This window comes from Petaurus breviceps, unplaced genomic scaffold (assembly GCF_028583685.1).
Source record: "Petaurus breviceps papuanus isolate PSGF00001 unplaced genomic scaffold, PetGlider_PUasm1.0 126, whole genome shotgun sequence".
NCBI classification, from domain to species: domain Eukaryota; kingdom Metazoa; phylum Chordata; class Mammalia; order Diprotodontia; family Petauridae; genus Petaurus; species Petaurus breviceps.
The window spans coordinates 16,151,814-16,170,307 of record NW_027185655.1 but is presented as its reverse complement, the minus strand read 5'-3'; the positions used below and the strand labels follow the sequence as shown (position 1 = coordinate 16,170,307).

The window sequence follows — 18,494 nt, the reverse complement described above, 5'->3', positions numbered from 1 at the left end:
AACTTGCTCAAGGTTACATGGCCAGGTTTTCTGGGTGGGTGCTAAGTGTCTGAGCCCAGGATTCGATCCCCAGGTCACCCGACACTGGGGCCAGTGCTCTTACTCACTGTGCTACCTGGCCTCCCCAGTTCCATGCTCTCTTAGGAATCTATAGTTGGTTTAATTTCCTTTGTCTTGAAATATTGAATCAGTTGTGTTCAGGCTCCTTTAAATATCTGGTAACCATCCTTCCCACTGTTATTAATATCTTTCCTGGTGTTTTTTCTGCTTGTGCTCAAGGTTAACTGAGTGTTCTTCCTCCTAAGATCATCAGTAAATTTGCTCTTTTCCCCTTATATCTCCCTATCACCACTGGTTCAATGCCCCGGGTTTCTACTTTACTATGCCCCCTCCCACCAAGGGAGCAATGAGGTCCAGAATGGAGATCTATTGCTTTGTTGCCCCAGAATCTTGGGGTATGGAAGCAACGACATGGGGAACAGTGGAGCAGTGACGGACAATATAGCATCAGGAAAGGATTTTCTGAGTAGATCCCAGAGTATAATCATACAATATATATATATAAAATATATAATAATATCTCAAGGATACTAGAGTCAAGGTGGGGGGGGTAGTTATTTAAAACTATTTAGTCCTCCATCTTCCTCTCTAACCTTTTCTCTTTAACCACATTCTTTTTGTCATCTCAAATTTAATTCATATTTTTGCTCATCGTCTCCTTCTGACCTCAGTTAACAGATATTACTGATTTCATTATGTAAAGTGGTATCTCTTTTTGATTTGAATAATTTTATTAATAGGGTAAGAATGACTCACTCAGAGTAAAGATGGAAGAATTATCTTGTGTTCCAGAATTTATTTTGCATATGACAAATAAAAGGTCTTTAAGATTGATAGCTGGAAACTCTTACACTTAGAACTGTTTAGGGACTAGGGGACAAATAAATATTACACAGTCGTAACTTGGCTGGAAGAAAGGTTCACTTTTTGTTTTTCACCATGAAAAGGAGTGGAATAATTTCATACTAGAGACTTTACTGCAGCAGGGCTGACCAGGACCAGACCCCCTGGGTCAGAAAGGACCTCAAAACTAGGTCTGAGAAGACTCCTCAGAAATGGGACTAGGTAGGGAGTCTGGGATGGTTCTGGAAACAGACCTTGGAGTCTTCATTGCTACTTCCTATTTATAAGAAAATGTCTTGCCACATGCTGTTGTGATCTTTGAGAAGGCTTGAGCTTGGAGCATAGCTGAGTTGGGAACTGAGCTAAACCAAGAGCTGAGCAAACACCTTTGATTACATTAGGGAACAGAACTGAGTCTTTTAGTTAAAAAGTAGCTACTAAAAGCAACAGAACAAATATAACAAAAAAGAAAAATGTTGGATGTCGGAAAGGACATGAACTCACTGCTAGTAGAGTTGTGAACTGATCCAAGCATTCTGGAGAGCAATTTGGAGTGATGCCTAAAAGGCTATAAAACTGCAATACTTCTGTGTAATGGGAATGTAAATTTTAAAGATCTTCCCTGCCCCTAGGCTAAAGTGCACCAGAAGCCTGGGGAGGGAGGCTTGTTTTTCAGTAGATACTTTTTGATTGGCCAGTGGGTCAATAAGGTTGTTACATTCTCTGAGCCAGGAGAAGGCTATATAAGCCCTGATGTGTAGCTTTGTTTTTGGGACTCACTTTGAGAAGTGTTCTGTGATTTGATCTGAATTCTGGGAAGCTGTTGTTGAGAGTCCCCCGGCTTTGAAAAACCCAGAATGTGGAAACCCAGATGTTGACTGGGTATGGATGTAATGGTTGGACAGTTTGGAAATCTGTCTACTTGATGTTTCTGTCTTGATAATTATGCCTGTATACTTTGAGGTTCAGGGTGCTGACCTTTTCTCCTGAACAAGGTAAACGATATATGTCTGACTGATTAAAGTAAGCTTGTTAACCCATTTTGAGTTGCTTTCCTTTAACAAAGCAGATCCAAGAACCTGTGGTAGCTGCAAACCCTGAGGAAGCTTGGGGTGCTTGCCGCTACACTCTGCTAGGTCTATATCCCAAAGGACTAATGATGAAACATATTATTTGCCTCCAGAAAAAGAACTGATATTGATTGAACACAGACTGAAGCATGCTACTTTCACTTTTTTTCTCTAATTTTTTTTCTCTTTGATTCAAGTCTTTTCATACAGAATTACTAACATGGAAGTGTTTTACATTTTACATTGTACCCATACCTGATTGCTTGCCATCTCAAGGAGGGGAGAGGCAAGGGAGGGATAGAATTTGGAACTCAAAACTTTAAATAAAAGTGTAAGAAAATGGGGGAAAAAAGAAGTAGAAGTTAAACTAATGGTGAACTAGTGATAGTGCTGGAGCTAAAGTCAAGAAGACCAGAGTTCAAATCTGACCTCAAGCACTTAGCAGTTGTGTGACCCTGGGCAAGTCAATTTGCCTGCCTTAGTTTTCTCATCTTTAAAATGGTGATAATAGTAATACCTACTTCCCAGAGCTATTGTGAGGATAAAATGAAATAATATTTGTAAAGCACTTTGCAGATCTTAAAGAACCACATAAATGCTAGTTTTTATTTATTTACTCATTCATTCAATCATAAATTAATAAGTGTCTGGCCTGGTGCTAAAAGCTGTGGATTAAAAAAAGACAGCAACAGATCCTGACCTCAAGATGCTCATATTTGAATGGGGGAGAAAACATTAGACATATACCAGATCTATCCAGTGCATATTAAAGGTAATCTCAGAGGAAAAGGCAGCTGGTGGGATGGGAAGAAAGTGGGATTCAAACTGAGCCTTATAGGTTTTCCCTTGGTTCCTGCTTTACCATATGTATGTCATCTCCTTTCATAACTCCAACTTCTACGACACGTACATTTTAATTTCTAGCTTTGACATCTTTTTTCCCACAATCAGCTCCCTCTCTTTGGACTTCCCTGTTCTTATCAACAATAGCATTCAATTCAATGCATGCTAAACTTCTTCCAACACTGTATTTATATAAATGAAAGTTATAATCTGTCAATTCTTCTGCCTGCGTATCCAGCAATTTCCAAACTCTGTCATTTTCTAGTTTATCAAAGCCAAACTTTCCTTCCAATATTTGCAATAGTCTGCATTTGGGAGGGAAAACTTTCAAAATTACCATTTGTGCTACTTGTACAATGTGGCAAAATGTGCTTCCACATCCACAAGCAAATGGTGATTGCAGTAATTTGTTGCCAAGCATTCTGAATGTTTTTGATCACTGTCTTTGATGTGATAATTTTTTCCAGAAGTCAGTTAAGGAAATTAAATAGATGCCTCTCATTTTAGCAATTCCGTGTTCAAAAGCTTTCCTAAAGTAGTAGACCTTAGTGGCAATGGATCCTTAGTCTATGGACTATAATAAAGATGCCATATTTAGTGGCTATATATATATGTATATGCAAAATTAAAATATATTTAAATTATACTCACACATACACACACACATGCACATAGTTTTACATTCTCACTAAATGAACCTATGTATAGTTGGGAACTAAAATCAGTCATCGTTTAAAAGCAATATTATTGTCCTTGTAGTATTTTTTTTAACAGCTGGGCTAAAACAAAAACCAGTTTAAAAAAGATTCAAAACCAGCTTTAGTCATACTTGTATTCTTATGTGACCATCAAAGAAAAGAAAATGATCTATATAGTCTCTCTGAGTCTGAGGATTTTTTTTTTAAGCAATTGGGGTTAAGTAACTTGCTCAAGGTTACACGGCCAGTTATTTCTGGGTGTGGTGCTAAGTGAGCCCGGATTTGATCCCCAGGTCATCCTGACACTGGAGCCAGTGCTCTTACTCACTGAGCCACCTGGCCGCCCCTAAGCAATTGGGGTTAAGTAACTTGGTCAAGGTTACACGGCCAGGTGTTTCTGGGTGGATGCTAAGTGAGCCCGGATTTGATCCCCAGGTCATCCTGACACTGGAGCCTACCCGCTGTGCTACCTGGCCACCCCGAGTCTGAGGATTTTTAAGGCCAACAAAACAAGCACTGGTTTAAATTTGAAATCCTATTCTTCATTACATCCCAGTAAAAGTGCTAGGTGTATCCAACACTTTAAATGCATGTTGAGTATCTTCTTTCTGAGAAATATATGTTCTAGAAGATATCTTTTCCCAGAATAAGCCTGTTTCAGTCACATTAAAAATTTATGGATCAATATATCCACCTACTTCAATTATTTTCTTCAAAACAGCAGGACATTTAGCTACTGTGTCCTCAACTGCACTGGTCATTTGTCCAGGAATTTTAATATCATGTCATTGAATTCAATGCTTCAAGTGAAGAAACTAACCAAAGCTTGCAAGATCTTCTTTTTCTACTCCATTTCCATTGTCTTTCAGTGCCTTAAATAAACTTGGAGCTTTTTTCTGAATGACTCCTCTGCTACAAGAACTGCATTCTGATCACCATCTTTACTCCATACAGCTAAAAGACTCTCTCACTGTAACACAATATTCCTTGTATTCACAAAAAGCTGATAAGATTTTAGTTTTTTTAAAAATTATATTCTTTTTCCCCCTAATTACATGTAAAAGTTTTTAACGTTTTTTTTTAATACTGAGTTCCAAATTTTCTCTCTCTCCTTTCCCTTTTTATTTAAAAAAAAAATTCCCACATGTTTTATAATATTCCATATTCTACATTCAGGCCTTCTAACATCTCATCCTATTTTAGGGTTACAATGACCACATTATGTTATTCAATTACAACAATTTTTTTGTTTTAATAACAAGTTTTTTTTTGCATTGACTGTGTTTCCATCAGAAGCATTCTTCCTTCTGTCCATTTTTAATAAAAGATAAGTTATAATTTATTTATTTTTTTAAAGCAATCGGAGCTAAGTAACTTGCTCAAGGTTACATGGCCAGTTATTTCTGAGTGTGGTGCTAAGTATCTGAGCCTGGATTTGATCCCCAGGTCATCCTGACACTGGAACCGGTGCTCTTACTCGCTGTGCTACCTGGCCGCCCTGATAAAGTTATAATTTATAAATGAAAGGATAAAATAAATTTTTTTAATTTAACATAACTTGGCAACATGGTTTTCAGCAGTATCTCCTATCTACATGTGATGACAAACGCAAGAATGATGATATGGCAGCATGTTAAAACCCTCATCTAATTCACAAGTTTCATTCACTAAATTTTGCCTTACATTAAATGTGAGCTGGTATCATTTTATCATTTACACTAAATCTAATTTTGCATTATTTGAAACTCATATTAATTACAACCCAGCTGTATATTGTTTCAATTTTCAAACAGAAAAGACAATAGCATCTGCCAACTATATACCATAAGCCTGGTTTTGGTTCTTGGAAAAATTCCAGAAAATGTTATTTAAGAGATAATATATGAGCTAGTAAGAGATAGTATAAGACCTAGTAAAGACAACAATGGCACAAACAGCCAGAAAATTTCATTTTCTTTGGTACAGGGTTACCAGACTGCTAGGGGAAGGTAGGTGGTGCGAGTGAATAGGGCGCTGGCCCTGCAGTCAGGAGGACATGAGTTCAAATATGGCCTCAGACACTTACAAGTGTGTGACTCTGGACAAATCATTTAATCCTGTTTGCCTTGGTTTCCTTTCATGTAAAATGAGCTGCAGAAGGAAATGGCAAACCACTCCAGTACCTCTGCCAAGAAAACCCCAAGGGGGGTCATGGAGAGTTGGATGTGACTGAAAAAACAGCAGCAGCAGACAGCTAGACTGGTGGTCTACTACACTTGGGTTAAAACAAAGCCATGAGATCGATACGGGAGAGAGCACTTCATATGAAAACAACCATGGGTTTCATGAATTGCACATCCAACATGGACAAAGAGCAACATGGCTTGTCGCTTGTTTGATCTCAGGATGCATTGAGAGGCCACGTGTCCAAAACAAGGGAGCTTCACAGGATCATTGATTTAGACCAGGACAGGCTCTCAGAAGAGTTGTCTAGTGTAGTAGCTTCCTCATCTTAAAGACCCAGAAAGGTTAAAATACTTGCTCAATGGCGTGTGGAACCACAGACAGATCTCTGGCAGAGCTGAGATTGAACACTGGTCCTCTGACTCCAAATCAAGGCTCTTTCTACCTCACCATCTGCCTCACTAAGCACAACTACCATGGCGAGCCAGGTAACCGGACTGATGAAGACAAAGGACGCTTTTCAGTGATCAAGAGAATTGTTTTCAAATACCTTCCAGAAGTCTTCCATTGTGGACAGCGTCTTGAAATTTGTTTTCTCCATTTTAGACACAGGTGTTTCTAAAAAAAGCTGCGACATGACCCTGGTGTAGTAGTACATGCTGGAACTCACCATCCCATAGGTCACTGTAAGATACAAAGGTAAATGGTATCATGAAGAAACAAGTGGATAGAGTCGATCACCCAGGTCCATTATGTGCCCTGCGGATATCCTCAAGGATCCCCATCCCAAACTTTTAGGCTGCCTACAAAAAATAAATCAGCATGATCTGACAGCGCTCTCTTACTGCCTGATTTGTTATCCAACAATCATTCATTAAAGGAAAGCAGCATGCGCCAATAAAGTGACTGGCAGAAACAAAGAAAATGAAGGCACGGGCTGCCCGTGGTTGATGTGACCACTCCCAAAGTCACTCATGATCCTCTCTAGCAAGCACATCGTTTGTTGCCCTGCTCCCAAGGACAAGGTTCATGCTTTATGCATCACTTCACTCCAACACAAACTCAGTGCCTGATGGCCAGAGGCATCTACGTGTATATACTTTGGACATAAATGACATCTCCTGTGACAGAATTCTGAGCCCTTTGAGGACAGGTACTGCTTTCCTTTTTAATCTTTGCATCATCAGCACTTAGCACTTGCCACAGTTAATAATAATTAATAAATCCTTATTTATTGCTTGACTGACTTGAAGGGAACTTTAATGCGTTAAGGAATGATTATTCTAAAGCCAAATGGTTTTAGAACTGAAAAGGGATATAGGGTCATAGATGTGGACCTTAAAGGGCATTTGGTCCATCCATTTTATTTTACAGATGAGGAAACTGAGACCCAAAAAGGCAAGTGATTTGTACAAGGATGTACAGATAGAAGATGATAAAGTCATGTTTTGAACCTAGATGCTTGACTCCAAATCTGATGCTGATATATCATGCTGGTGGTTTAGATGCCAGCTAAATCTGATGCCCTTATTTTTACAAATAACAGTGCTGAAGTACAGTTAAGTGATTTGCCCAAGGTCACAAATATAACAAGTGTCAGAGGATTTGGGTCAGAATTTTGTGCTTCTTCCACTTCCTACTAAGGGTGCTGAATAATACACAGCAAAATACCCCAGTTATGCAGCTAGAGTGTTAATCAAACCATAACAAGTCATACCTTCCAACTTATCTTTCCATTTCCCCATTGTCTCTGCCAGATAAAATATAGTTCACTGCATCTAAATTACTTTGAACTTTAGAGCTAGAATTAGGATTTTTTTTTTGCTTTTTTGGAGGGCAAATTGGGGTTAAGTGACTTGCCCAAAGTCACATGGCTAGTGTGTCAAGTGTCTGAGGCTGGATTTGAACTCAGGTCCTCCTGACTCCAGGGCTGGTGCTCTATTCATTGTGCCACCTAGCTGCCCCGAATTAGAATATTTTTAAAAGAGCTGTTAATGATTTTTGTGAGTAATTGAGTTAGTTACTTGAAGAATTAGATGCATTGCTGTACATGAGGAAATTTGTAACTATCAATAATCTATATATAAATTATACATCTATTTAATATATAATTCATATATATGTATATATATATATATATATTAGACAACTAAGATCCTCTAGGAAGCTTATACATAGGGACAAGCTGTGGAGTCCTAGTAGAGAGAGTGATAAACAGAATCTCTTTGCAGAGAATATAATGTAAGGTGTTTTGTATCAAGGAGCCAGAAGGATAAAGAGTATCCTGGAGAGAAAGGTCACTACAGCATGCATGAGTCAGGTAGCGATGCAGAGGGCGATGGACCTACCCTACATCAACTGCCTAAAGACCGTATGAGACAAGTAGCATCCAGAATCAGCATAAAAACAAGAGTTGAACAAACTGAAGGCGCCACTTGGCCATTTCCCATTTTGAACTTTCAAAGGACCCTAACATTTGCAAGCTTATGTTTTGGCTTTACCATTGGTGCTCAGTCATTATTCAGATGAAGGGTCTGAGCTATTTGAAAAGTTCATTATATGCAATCTCTTAACTATTTGTCATGTTCTCTAGACAGTAATAAAAAACTTTTCAAGTTTGAAATTGTAGGTCCTTCCTCAAAGTATAACTTTATAATCTTCTTTAAGTGGGTCTCCTCCTCTTCGGGAGTCATGTTTACCTTCACAACATCTGAAATGCCACATTTGTCCCCAATAGATGGAACTCTGAGGAAGACACAATTCTTCATTCCAAGGCGACCTCAATCATGGCAGAAATTGTTTGCACCTTCCTAAGATTCTTTATCATGCTTCCTGCCAAATTTGCCACAGACAAGCCAAAGATTTAGCATGTATACCTCATTAGGTTGATCACCTCATGAGTTCTTTTAAAAAAATTTATTTTCAATATTCATTAAAAAAAAATTTTAAGTTCCAAATTCTCTCCCTTTCTCCAATCCCCTCCCCCACCCACTGAGAAGGCAAGCAATACAATATCAATTATATATGTGAAATATGCAAAACCTATTTCCCACATTGCAAAAAAAAGGGGGGGGAAACAAAGTGAAAAAGTCATACTTCAATTTGAGTACTTTCAACCATTTGTTTACGAACATCTTTCCAATGTCTTGAATCCACATCAGTTCCCAAGTCAAAATGAGGATTCTTCATAGACATCTGTGCCATTCACATCACTCTATACAGTTACACTAGAATCTCCAGGTTCCCCAGGGACTGACTCATGACAGCTTGAAGAGTGGACACCAAGTCTCTCCTCCATTTATGGTTATTTATATAATTCAATAAAAGCTATCTAAAAAGTCAGGTGCAACTGAAGACCACCTTTCTAAAAAGTAACTTCTATGGGATTACATGTGAATCCTAAGGAAAGAGATGGTACCAATATAAACTACACTACCAAATGAAAGGATGCCGAAAGTATATGGTAAAAGTACACTAAAAAAAGGAAAATATAACTTGGCCAAAACTTTGAACTTCTGGAATTCAAAAAATGTGACATTTAAAAATGCATTTTAAAATTAATACACTTGGGATGGTTCGGTGGAGCAGTGAATAGAGTACCAGTCCCGGAGTCAGGAGGACCTGAGTTCAAATCCGACCTCACATGCTTAACATTTACTAGCTGTGTGACCTTGGGCAACTCACTTAACCCCAACTGCCCTGCCTTCCCTCTCCAAACAAAAAAAAAAGCAAAAAAAATTAATATACCCCAAAGAGACATAATCATAATTAGACATGTGAACGTGAACAAGTCATTAACCTCTCTGGACCTCAGTTTTTCATTTATAAAACGATGGGGCTACACTAGGTGATTTCTAAGAAATTTTCTGGCTTTATAATTCTTCACCAAAAACCTTCTGGAAGTAAGAAAACAGGATTGTGAGTGGGTAACACTTTTATGCACATGACCTAAGACAAGCATCCTTTTGCTTGAAAACTACCTAATGGGAATTTTAACCTGGTTATTCAGCTGAGTGGCCTGTTAATCTTTAAGTGCATTACTGTTTAATACTGAAGTACTTTAACTCTGCAAGAAACAAACTTTGAATGAAATGTTAGCAGACACTCTTTCTCCTCTTCTCCTCCCCATCTTTTTCCCTTCCTTTTCTCCTCCTCTTTCTCTCTCCCTCTCCCCTTTTCACATAGATTACATGTAATATAGTACAATCATATATTATATTTAATATCCTATATGGAGAGAATATATCACATATAATATGCATTATATATAGGGAGAAGGGAGAAAGAGAAAGAGCAGTTAGGGAGGGGGAGAGGGAAAGAGAAAGATGAGATCAGAAACATGCAAACATAACTTGTTCTCTGGTGACAGGAGGTTGATACCTGCAGCTGGGTACAAGTAACTGTACCAGACTAAATGGTGAGGCTCTTAGCCCCAAAGATGGCATCAGGAGAAGAGGTATATACAACTATAAAGAGGCAGAAGCACATTTCAGATGCAAATGCTCTCAATCACATGGCCTCAGGAGGGAGGAACCATGTGGCCAAATTGTTCCTGAAACCCATATTTCTTGGAGGTAGTAGTTTCTGGACAGTGTTGGGTTCCTAGAGTTGGAGACAAAAAGCTTTCTGGAGAGATAAGGAGTTTCTGGAAGTGCCAACTTTTTTGAAGAAAAGATGATTAAGCCCTAGTTCCCCAGAGGGAGAAGTGGCAACAGATTTTGTTTTAATACAGAGGAGCCATTGTGTTCTGCCATACTGAGAGCATCTGGATATATACACCTGATGGGAGGGGTTTCCTCAGTTTCCCCAGGCCCTTTCACATAAGTATGGTGAATTATATAGGTGCCTGGGAAGAAGACTGAACTTACTAGAGAAGAAGGAGAAGAGGATCAACTTTTGGGGTTTTCAGAAACTTTGTCTCAGGCTGGACAGAAGGTCTCAGCTGCTTTTTCTTCTTTTGGGGGCTGAGTCCTACATTTTTCTATCATGTAAAATAATTACAATTCTACACTGAATATATATTGTTACCTTGAATGCTTGAAAGTAACTTGAGACTTTTTTTTTTTTAAGCAATCAGGGTTAAGTAACTTGCTCAAGGTTACACAGCCAGTTATTTCTGGGTGTGGTGCTGAGTGTCTGAGCCTGGATTTGATCCCCAGGTCATCCCAACACGGGGGCCAGTGCTCCTACTCGCTAAGCCACCTGGCTGCCCCAAACCTGAGACTTCTATGTCTGCCTGAGGGATTATGGACATGAGTGATACTCAAGGATTCCTGGAAGAAACTCTAGGTGGGGCAAAATGAATAAAAAAGGAATGATTTTTGAGAAGCCCCCAAAATTGAACCTAGTACAGGCAATGGATGTTTTTTGGATTTAGGATAAAATTTAATTATCCTATTAAATTATCCTATAAAATTAAATTATCCTAAAAACTTATTCTAAATAGGTTATCTGGGTCTAAAGTTATGATAAGCTCTGTGACTTTCATTGCACATTGCTAGATCATGCTTCAAAATTTTTGCACCTTGCCACAATCCCTGCCAACACCATATCATAGTACCACTTTCCATGCAGCTCACCAATGTTGAATTTTTTTGAAGGAACAACATGTTTGCTATTATAGTAGGCATAAAGTGGTATCTTAAGATTATCTTTATGTGAATATCTATTCTTATTAGGTAATTTGGGCATGTTTTTGATGTGGTTGCTAACTCTGCATTTCCATTTGAAAACTATCTGCTTATATCCTTTAACCAGTTCTCCAGGGGAGTGTATATATTAACCTAATCATTAAGATCATAGTTCTAGAAGCATAAGGAACTTTAAAACACCATCTAGTCCAACCTTTCTCATTTTACAGATGAGAAAACAGAGAACTAGGGAGGATGAATCACTTGCCCAAGGCCACACAGGCAGTAAATGCAAAAGCTAGATTTGAATCCATGTCTTTAGAACTCATCCGTTTTCGCTGTATCAAGCTCTTATTTAGTTCTTTGTTGTTCAGTCAGTTTTCAGTCATGTTGAACGAATCATGACCCCATTCGGGGTTTTCTTGGCAGATAATGGGGGGTTTGTTATTTGCTTCTCCAGCTCATTTGACAGATAAGTAAACTGAGGTAAATGGAGTTGGGTGACTTGCCCAGGGACACACTGCTAGTAAATGTCTGAGGCTGGATTGGACCTTAGGTTCTCTTGACTCCAGGTCCGGCATTCTACCCACTGCATCACATAACTGCCCATTTTGTTAGACTACAGCATATTTAAGGTTTAATATAAGATTTCATTTTTGTAGTTTGTATATTTATCTATTTGTGTTATTGCTGTTAATTAAATTTACAACTTTAAAAACAAAGGATAATATTCTGGACTTCCTAACTGCTAAACTCAACAAATTATTTGCCCCTCATGGTATGCTTATGTAGTAATTGTTTTGTATTTTTCTTTTTGTTCAGATCTATGATTTCATTAATATAGAGAACTCCTGGTGAGGAAGTTCTCTCCATGGGTGCAGACGGGCAACTTATAGTCTTAGAGGCCCACCTAGGGTACCATTAAGTCACTTGCCAATAATCACTGGTCTAGTATGCATTGAACCTAGGTCATTATGGTTCCATGGCTGGCCCGTGCCATTCTGCTGCTCATAGTAGCTAATAAAATCTTTTATCCCAGTAAGTTTTGTAAAGAGTACAATACTACATTCCTTAACTTAGCAATATGTCAGGCTTAAATGACTTTATTAGCACTAAATTAGTCAATCAGAAAAGGGTGAAATATCACTTAATGTTTAATAATGAACATGAGTCCTTCATTAAATTTTGAATTGTACTGAAAACAATGACTAATCAGAAAGAACATTTACTCTGACCCTTCGAATGCAAGCATATTTTCTTTTTAAACAGGTTTCTGAGCAAGGAAATAAATTTTATAATGGAAAGAAACGGTCTACTTACAGATACATAAAACCACAAGAAAGAGGAGGTACGTAACCAGTTCTCGCAAAACACTTTTCAGATATTTCTCTCGGCTTGTATTACTTTCTTCCATCAGTCTTGTTCCCCAGAGACCTTAAATATTAAAAAAAAATAAGTTAACTCATTTCATTCAGATTTCAGATATAATACATATGGAAAAAAAAACCCTAGAAAATCATAAAAGAGAACTACCATTTAAGGCCATTAACTATTTTTCATTACAAAATCTGCCACAAGATTATACAATTAACACGTTAACTAAAATTTCCATCTCAAAGATTCATAAAATTGAAATTCATAGTGTTAAGGGTATTGGCCAAGATAAAACAGCATCTAAATCAGGGCTTCTTAAACTTTTTCTGCTCACAACTGTTCAGTGCTTCTTAAACTGGGTTGTGACCCATAGTTTAAAAAGTGCTGAAAATAAGTACTTGATATAAATATATTAAGTACTACCACCTCATCTATAAGCAGGAAAGATAATTTAAGAATGATTGAACTACCTGAAAGCCATGATATTTGAAAAAAAAAAAAGAGCCTAAACATCATCTTTCAAGAAATTATAAAGGAAAACTGCCTTGATATCTTAGAACCAGAGGGTAAAATGGAAATTGAAATAGAAATTTCCATTCACTCAGATGCCTTCTGCTCTCTCCTTAATTCACCACTATCTTACATCAGGTCTGTAAAACATATGGCCCAAGGGTCACTTTCAGCCTCCAAAGCAGCCTACAAGTGGTATGTTGTACAGGTCTGTTTTATAATCTCTACATTTTTCATGGGTCACCTGAAATCCTTTGGCTTGAGGGGGGAAAAAACACCTTACCAATGAAAATAATTTCTCCAAAACTACAACTGACCAAATGTCTACTTTGACTCTATGAGATATTAAAAAATATTAAAACAAAATCAAAAGACTGAAAAAATGGAAGAAAAATTTAGGTCTTATAGCAAAAACAACTGGCTTGGGAAAAAGTTCAAAGAAAGATGATTTTAGAATAATCATTTTTTTAAAAAAGCCTAGACATCATATTTCAAGAAATCACAAAACTGTCCAGATCATTTAGAATCAGAGGACAAAATAGAATTAGAAAGAATCTACCAGTCACCTTCTGAAAGAAACCCCAAAAGAAAAACTCCCAAGAATGTAATGACATCAAAAATCCCAAACTTCTGAATCAAAGAAAATATACCACAAGCAGCCAGAAAGAAAGAATTCAAATACCATGAAGCCATAGTCAGGATTAAGCAAGATTTAACAGCCACTACTATAAAGGAGTACAAAGTTTAGAATATGATGTTCCAGAAGGTAAAAGATCTAGGCTTATAGCCAAGATACACTCCTATGGGGGGGAGGGGAAGGAAGGAATTGACCTTCACCAAAACTGTAAACTGATGAAAACACCAGAGCTGAGTAAAAAATTTGACATACAAACATAGGAGTCTAGAGAAGCTTAAGAAGGTACATACAATTAAGCAATCATAAATATACACTATTTATATTCTTATATGGTGAGACGATTCACGCATTCCCCTTATAACTTTATCATTTATCAGGGGTCATAGAAGGCTTCTTATTAGACAGAGGATCTGGGAGTAATTCTGTTATATTTTGATGATCTAAGAAAAATGGATAAAGGGGAAGAGGCATATACTAGGGAATTTGGGGGAAAGGAGAGGAAAAATGGGTAAAATTATCTCATATGATCAAGGTGCCTGAATTCCCAGAATCTGGCACCATGCCTCACACATAATACAAGTTTAGTGAATTGAATGATTCTAGAGTAGCCTTACAGGCATAGAACAGAATCTCTAGAATTTTCTTAAGGATAGGTTATTGTCCTAATCTATGCAATTCAATGACTATACTTTAAATTTCTGAGGACATCAAGTGATGTATTGATATAGCACTGTTCCATCATTCTTATTAGCCATTTAGCAAACCTGCAGAGAGCTCAGTCAGGTAAATGAGTAAACTATATGCCTAGATTTCTTCAGACAATAAATTACAATGAAAGAACTAATATTCTATTTTAAACAAAGTATTCATAAAAACTCACATTTTCTAAATCCTCTTTTATACCATAATAATAAGGGAGGAAAAAGGGAAAGAATGAGACCTAGGATTTAATTAGTAAAGAGAATGTTCAGTTGAGGAAACTCCCTTAAACCAATACAATTACAACTTACAGTCCTAGAGAATTGTCTCTTCCGCAGATTATATTATATTCCGCAGGGAATAACTGTCACACTACAACATATGACCCATGTGCAGCTGACCTGAGCAGCCCTAAAATCCTGAAAGTATTTCATAAGTGCTACTATCCCTAAGTGGGCTAGAGAAGAAACATTCTTCAAAACAGAAAATCTCCCCCCCCCTTTTTTTTTTTTTTTTTTGGAGGGCAATTGGGGTTAAGTGACTTGCCCAAAGTCACACAGCTAGTTTTTTGTGTTAAGTGTCTGAGGCTGCATTTAAACTCAGGTCCTCCTGACTCTAGGGCTGGTGCTCTGTTCACTGTGCCACGTAGCTGCCCCGAAAATCTCCCTTTTGCAGCTGAGCTCCTTGAAAAAGCTGTCTGTATAAACAGCTTAGAAAGATTTAAGAAATCTGATTATTACAATGACCAAATATAATTCCAGATTGCACAATTCCAGAGGACATATTCTCTTAAAGAGAGGTGATGGGCTCAGGGTACAGACTGGGGCATATATTTTGGGAATGGTTAGCACAGTCATTGATAAGCTTTGGTAATGTACATCATACAAGAGTTTTCTTTTTAAGAAAGGTGGAAGTGGGAGGAAAAGAAAATAATTTTTTTTGTTAATTGACTATATATATACATATGTGTGTGTGTGTATATATATTATTCAAATATATACATAGAGAGAGAGAGAGAGAGAGAGAGAGAGAGAGAGAGAGAGAGAGAGAGAGAGAGAGAAAGAGAGAGAGAGAGAACGTGTAGACTTAGCCCTAAGGAAGAAATAATGAAAAGGCACCTCTTTCCCCCTTCATAAAGGTAGTGGATAACTGGTGTGGAGCACTGTCAGATTTTTGTTACATTTGTTCATTTTTTACATTTTTGGCTAATTAAAATTTTTATATTTACATAATTTTGTACATTTCTTAATTTTTCAGAACTTTTTTTTTTTAGTCTTAAAACTTGTTATCAGGAGGGATGGCTCTCTGGAATGAATGGAAGGAAACACTGGGGAACATGGATGAAAAGATGTCAATAAAACAATTTTTTTTAATGGAAAAAGTTGTTTACATTCACTGTCTTCAGTTCTTCTCCCCTCAGTCTCCTCTGAGCCCTTAGAAATCTGGCTCCTGACTTCATCACTTAACTAAAACTGCTCTCTTTAAAATTACCAGTTTCCTAATGGTCAACTCTGGTGGCCTTTTCTCAGTCCTTCTCAGACTCAGCCTCTCAGCTGAGAGTGTGAAAAAAATAACTAATTGGAATTTCTGAGTCCAGATCCTCTTGATGACCTTAAGCAACAGATCATGTTCATCACCTGAGGATTCCTTCCTGTCACTTCTCTTTCACTGCAAACCAAGGAATTAGACCTGAGTTCTGGAAGGACTCATGGAACCCATGACAAATATATAAGTAATGTTTATTTCCCTCCATCGCACAGCCCCTGGTTTCCAAATTTAATTTGATTTCTAAGTTGAACTAGAAAAAGCTACAGACATTCACCAAGGGGTCCCAAGAGTTCTCTATGCATGTGAGGGATCTAGGACCAAGCAAACATATTATTATCAAATGAAACTCTATAAGAGGATAGCACACTTTCGGGTTCTATAGAAGATTCTTATCCAGATAGAGAATGGGCATAGATGGCCTCTGAAATGCCTTCCAATTTTGGAATTCGAAGATCTCCATGCCTTCCATCCCTTCAGGCCTCTAATCCATCCTGCATACTACTTCTTGATTAATCTTTCTAGAATACTGTTCTTGTTAGGTCATTCTCCAACTCAAAAGCTTTTGATAGGCGAGATTTAGAGAGTGAAGTTCAAAGTCTTCAGCGTGGCTTTCAAAGGCCGTCACAATGCTACCCCAATTTATCTCATTTCCCACAAACCCTCTTAGATCTGCACAATCAAAGAATCTGAGTAGGGACTCCAACCCTCTACCATCTAGCAAAACCTTATTTTACAGCTAAGGAAACTGAGGGAAATTAAGTGACTTGCATAAATTCACACTAATATTAACAATAAGATGGGGGATTTGAACCCCTCTTTCAATTGTATCATTATCACGAACTGTATAGGTAACTCTACCGTTAGGATATACATTAAAACACATTTTTTAAACACTTGAGACATTTAAATATAATTTAAATGGACGTTCCTGCTCTTTTGCACCATACACTTAAATTCTACATCAGGGCTTAAAAGTTCAATATGACGGTGGAGGAGAGCAAACATTCCCGAAGGAAAAACGTGTTAGATAAGTGCTAGCAAGAAATATTTCATAAAACTTCTTTCCTTAAAAGAAACTCTGACGGACTATATGTTTTTCGAGTGGTTAAATTCACGAGGTGCACCAAAATCCAGTTCACTGTTGCTCCATCCTTCAAGAGAAAACCCAAGTCCACTGTTTTGGGTCGGTTTGTTTGTTTTTCCCAGGCTGCCCAACTTTTTTCTACCCGATCCGTTCATTGGAAAACTCTCACCCTCTCCCTCGGATGCTCCAGCAAACTCCCCGCCCCTATGTTCTACAAATGGAATACTCAATTCCGACTTGTCAGTTTCAGCAATCTACCCCAGTCGAGCCCCCCCCGGAGACTGGGCTGTAAGATGACCTTTCTCACCGCGATGGCTGGGAGGACGGCGCCCCCGCCCTCCTCCCGACCCAGCTAAGGCTTTTTGCAACACTGTTTCCACGATCCTGTAAACAGTAACGGCTGCAATGGTAGATACATAGTAACTCCTGACCCCCCCACCCCTTCATTTCAAGGGCTGCAGACGTTCCAGCGCAAGCACAGGCCCGGGGCCCGGGGCCCGGGGCCGGCCTCACCTCGCAGCGCTCGCAGCAGCCTCTTGGCCCCGGACGCCCGGGCCGGGGGCGGCGGCGGCGGCGGCGCCGGCCCGTCCAGGGGGAGGTGGCGGTGCAGAGACTCTCCGGGGCCCGGGGCCTCCCTCCTCCGGCGGCGGCCGCTCGGGAGGCTGCTGCCGGGGAAGCTGCCCAGCCCCAGGCCGCTGCCGCCGGACGAGGCGACCCCGGACGAGGCGGCGGACCTGCGGCTGCCGGGCCGCCACTCCACGTCCATCTCCACCACCGTGCCGCCCTCCTCCCCCTCCACCTCGTCGTCGCCGTCGTCCTCGTCGTCTTCCTCGGGCTCGAAGCCCGGGTTGTCCCGGCTCCACGCCTGCCTCGAGCACGCCGACAGGGGCGGCGACGGCGACGCCGAGGCTCCGGCCGGGGGGTCCCGGGCGGCCGCCTGGCGCAGTCGCTCCATCTCGATGTCCAGCCCCCGCGGCTCCCGGAGGCCGGCCGGGGAGGGGAGGCCCGGAGCCGCGAGGCCGCCGTCCGCGCCGGGGGCGGACCCGCTCAGCCTGGCCCGGACCGCCGCGGGCTCGGCTCGGCGGGGCGCGCCCGCCTCCAGCTGCGGCTTCACGCGGCTCGGGTTCACCATGGCGGGCCGGCGGGCGGGCGGTCACAGCGGCCCCGGCTCCGCTCCGCCAGCGGCGGGAGCCATGTTCCTTTCTTCTCCAGGCCGCCGCAGCCCGCTCCCCGCCCCCCCCCGACTGCCCCCCATTCCCGCGGCGGGCTCGGCTTCCTCCCCCCGGGGGCGGGGGGAGGCAGCCCCCCCCCCCCCCCCCCCCCCCCCCCCCCCCC

General features: G+C 40.0%; 1 protein-coding gene across 1 annotated transcript in view; it reads right to left on the bottom strand.

Annotated features, from left to right (window-relative positions):
• Positions 1-18,291, bottom strand: part of PKD2 (polycystin 2, transient receptor potential cation channel) — a 52,200-nt gene extending 33,909 nt beyond the window's left edge. The window contains exons 1-3 of the mRNA XM_069093761.1: positions 17,673-18,291; positions 12,628-12,741; positions 6,228-6,361 (exon numbers count right to left, since the gene is read on the bottom strand). Of these exons, the coding sequence (XP_068949862.1) occupies positions 6,228-6,361; positions 12,628-12,741; positions 17,673-18,291 (867 nt within the window). The remainder of the gene's footprint in view (positions 1-6,227; positions 6,362-12,627; positions 12,742-17,672) is intronic.
• Positions 18,292-18,494: the final 203 nt, after the last annotated feature.